General features: G+C 35.3%; 1 protein-coding gene across 1 annotated transcript in view; it reads left to right on the top strand.

Annotated features, from left to right (window-relative positions):
* The window catches only part of LOC109820246 (calmodulin-1-like), a 3248-nt gene continuing 1164 nt past the window's right edge, over positions 2045 to 4128 (top strand). Inside the window, exon 1 of the mRNA XM_020386369.1 lies at positions 2045 to 2243. Coding sequence (XP_020241958.1) covers positions 2171 to 2243 — 73 coding nt within the window. The 5' untranslated portion in view covers positions 2045 to 2170. The remainder of the gene's footprint in view (positions 2244 to 4128) is intronic.

Here is a 4128-nt window from a genome sequence, read left to right as displayed (position 1 = left end):
AAAAAAACCACCCCAAAGGACCACACAAGAAAAACCCAAGGGGAGTGGAGAGATGGAGATGAGAGAAGGAGAGAGAGAGATAGGAAAGCGACCGAGAAGCAAGGAAGATATATTATGGTCTTCATAATATTTAATATACATTGGTCTCTAGTAGTATTTGGGGGCTTAGAGAAAAAAAAATCTTTATTTTATGAGGCAAAAAACACCCGATATGACAAAGTACTGTGTGTCAGGGGGGGCGGGGAGAGGGGCGAGGGGATGGGGGGGGGAGAGCACGTTTTCTTGGGTTTTAGGGGCTGTAAGCATTTTTTTCCCTTTTTTTTTACCAGGTGAAAATGAGATTTTGTTTCAAACTCACAACTGGAGCAACACGGAACACAATATAGCAATATAGGTCATAAACATAACAACGTACATTGATACACGATATATGAGGTATGCGTTATATCATAGATAATTTCTTAATAAGCATACGGACATTGTCAATTTTCCAGCTCTCTGCACCAGTTGGACCATGAATATGAATTCCTCCAGACATTATCAACATGATGCTCTGCACCAGTTGGATATCTTTTGAGATACTAAGGGAAAAGGAGACAAACCAATAAAAACCTATAAAGAAATGCCAAAAAAAGAGTCACGCTATTGATCTGTTAAATATTTAACTGTGTGCTCATGAAATGAGTAAATTGAGTGCCTTCACGTACATAACTTAACAGAGAAAATAGACAAATTATACTTTTTTGAAAAGAGTTAAGAGTTCATTAATACTTTAAGAATGAGTTAGTTATTTTGTTCAACAAAAAACAAGCTAAACTTAAAGAAAAACCTTCATTAGATGGCAAGATGCATATGTGAATTCCCCTTTGCCGTGCGTTAGAACTAGGAAGGTAATCAAACTATTACCTGGACTATGAGAGCTAGCTAGAAGTTATTTGTACGAACCACACTTTTAAGTAGTGATGGAGTGAAGGAGTTATTATTTAAAGTGCTGCTACGGGGATCTAAAATATGGGACCAAGGAAGGGGACAGGTGAGGTGTCCCCTCCCAATTGCATAATGAGTTGGCCATGCCAACTCATTATGCAATAGGGAGGGGACACATCACCTGTCCCCTCCCTTGGTCCCATATTTTGGGTCCTTAAATCATTTTCCATTTACAATACAGGGTGGACAGGTGAGGTGTCCCCTCCCAATTGCATAATGAGTTGGCCATGCCAACTCATTATGCAATAGGGAGGGGACACATCACCTGTCCCCTCCCTTGGTCCCATATTTTGGGTCCTTAAATCATTTTCCATTTACAATACAGGGTTTCTATTTATAGGGCCAAGAATATAAAATTACCCTCATCGTACAAACTGTGAATTCAACTCTTTGTTTCGGGGGGTTAAACTATAAATTTAACATATTGTTCTTGGCCCACCAAGGAGCACTACCTCAGGCCCTGCCAGTTAATCCGCCAGCAACGACATTTAATTTTCCGCTCTTGCTGACAAATATTTTCCATGTAAATAAAACTCCTCAAACAACATTTTCAAATGCATACATTATACTTGTATTCATAAGGCCACACTTTAAAGCAATAATACACCCTATTGACTATCAGAGATCTAACATACGAAGTCTATCCTAGATCTCTATTAGGCAATTATTGGCATTTTCTGTAAATATGGTGATAAGAGTGGGCTTAATCTAAGCATATTTCATTAAAGGCACCAAATCCCAGCTCCAGCTGTCTTTAAGCTGGAACAAGCCAACACAAACATAAATACAATTTATTAACCTGCGATTTGAATCTACAATCTGACAAATCATTAACAAACTTTATGTTCTTTTCAAAATATTTTTCTTAATCTCACCCTCATACTTGCAAATTTCTCATTTGACCTTACTTATTATCTTCCACTTTTTCTTATAATTATTACAAAAAGCAGAAATATTATTTTGACTAGGCTTTTTTGCCAAAAAAGTCATGCGCCAATGCCCATCTTTCTCTCTCTATATCTTTCTCTCTCCTCTCTCTCTCTCTCTCTCTACATGCCTACAAAAGGACTTGGGCTCCCTCCATTCTCTTCTCACAAGTATTTTCTACATTCATTCTCTTCTCTCAATTTGGTTCTCTCTCAAACTCTCTTGTTGTTCTTAGAGAATAGTATTAAGAGGGCTAATGGATCTTTTGACCGAGGAACAGATCTCTGAGTTTCAAGAAGCCTTTTGTCTCTTTGACAAGGATGGAGATGGTTTGCTCTTCTCTAATACTCTTGTTTCTCTGATTTTTATATATTTTTTATTTTTTTTATTTTATATGCTAGATAATTAATGGGTTTTAGATTGATATTATGATGTTCTTTGATGGTGATTCTAAATCTTAATAGGAGTGTTATGTTCATGACTTTTGGGTAAATTAGAATAATCTTCATATTTCTGATCTCTTTCAGATGATATGCCAAGAACAAGTCTACTATAATGGATTTGATATTCATTCATGAGATGTGTGTGTATGTTGGAGAGACAAGTGTTGTTGCCTATTTCTCTAGATAAATATATAGGATTTTTTTTCCTTAACTTCTTCCTCATATTAGTCATGACTAATGAGACTTCGATGTTAATATTCAGATATTTTCATAACATATAAGTGCTAGGGGGTCCAACTTTTCAATCCCTATATTTAGTGTACTTAGTAAAAATATAAATTTCCCACGATCTCATATTGACATTTTCAGAAGTTTTTCCTGAAAACTTGTCTCACTTGTACCGATTTAAGGATAATAAATTCAAATAAAAAAATTGAAAAGTTATAAGTATGGTATAGAATTGAGGAAAAACAAGTGGGTGGACGAATTGGAAAGTGATAGGTACTTCTGAATATACATTTGAATAGAAGTTATCTGTGATTAATAGAAGAAATAAAAAGTGTCCAAACTTGTGGATGGTATTAGTTGATTGGTTGGTCTAGGTTTGTGGTTCTTTTTTCTTTTCTCTTTTATTTTTGGGATTTAGATCCTTTCCACTATCAAAAAATTGGTGAATGGACAACTGCATTATTACAATCATTAATTCTTTACTGAGTTGTTAAGATTTTTCTTTGAGTGGAAATTATGAATAAGGTTAATTCATGGGGATGTGGTGAATATTAGATTTAAAATGAATTATAATCAACTATTTGATAATCAATAATTGTGGTAAAAAATAATGATTTTTCCATTGTTTTTTTGTAGTGAAGAAGATTTTTTTGGGTATGGTTTTACTTTGGAAATATGAGTTACTAAAATTAAATTACAAAATTTTATCTTTGAGTTGGTCATGGTCAAAATAAGACAATCTTGTTGAAAGCTTTTTGTCAATGATGCATAACTTTCTGGAATCCAGCAATCCGAACATAGATAAGATTTTTAGAATCATACTTTCAATGGGTGGACCTACCATCTTCTCTTAATAAAACTTATTTATATTTGAACTCAGCGTAATAATGTTACAAGTTTTACTGTTTATTGGATAATGAGTTGGTCATCATTAATGATGGCCAACACATTATCCAATAGGAGGGAGACACCTCACTTGTCCCCTCTATTGGTCCCATATTTTGGGTCATTGAGGAATTTTATTACCTTTATAGTTCATTTACTCTTTCCTTTTGTGTCCTCCCAATTTCGAAGGGGGATTCTTCTCCCTCTTTTTTTTCCATATTCATTTGTGATGTCTCTTCCCTTCTTTCCATTCCCTACTCATATCTCCTCCCTCTAATCGCTCCCTGTTAGGTTATGTGGAGCTTAATTTTTAGACCCGGCCCAATTCGCTTAAGTAATCGAATCGTCAGAACCCAAACTGCACGGATCGAACTAATACCCTAGCTATAAAAAGGTATACATGTAATTTTAAGTCGCACTAATACCCTAGCTATAAAAGGGTGATTAGGGCGCAGCTTGTAAACCATTCAGAACATAGTGGAATTTTACCTGCGGCGGCTGTGGACATATCTTCTCTCATTAAGAAGTGAACCACGTAAATACTATGTGTTCTGTGATTTGTTTTTACTCTCTTCCCTCTCTCATTTCTATTTCCAAATCGCAACAGGGATTAGAAAATCCCTAACACTCCCTACCAAATATAAATCTAATTTTTCCC

The sequence above is a fragment of the Asparagus officinalis genome, chromosome 8, assembly GCF_001876935.1.
Source record: "Asparagus officinalis chromosome 8, Aspof.V1, whole genome shotgun sequence".
NCBI lineage: Eukaryota > Viridiplantae > Streptophyta > Magnoliopsida > Asparagales > Asparagaceae > Asparagus > Asparagus officinalis.
The sequence above is the reverse complement of the archived record's forward strand: the minus strand, read 5'-3'. Positions and strand labels throughout refer to the sequence as shown.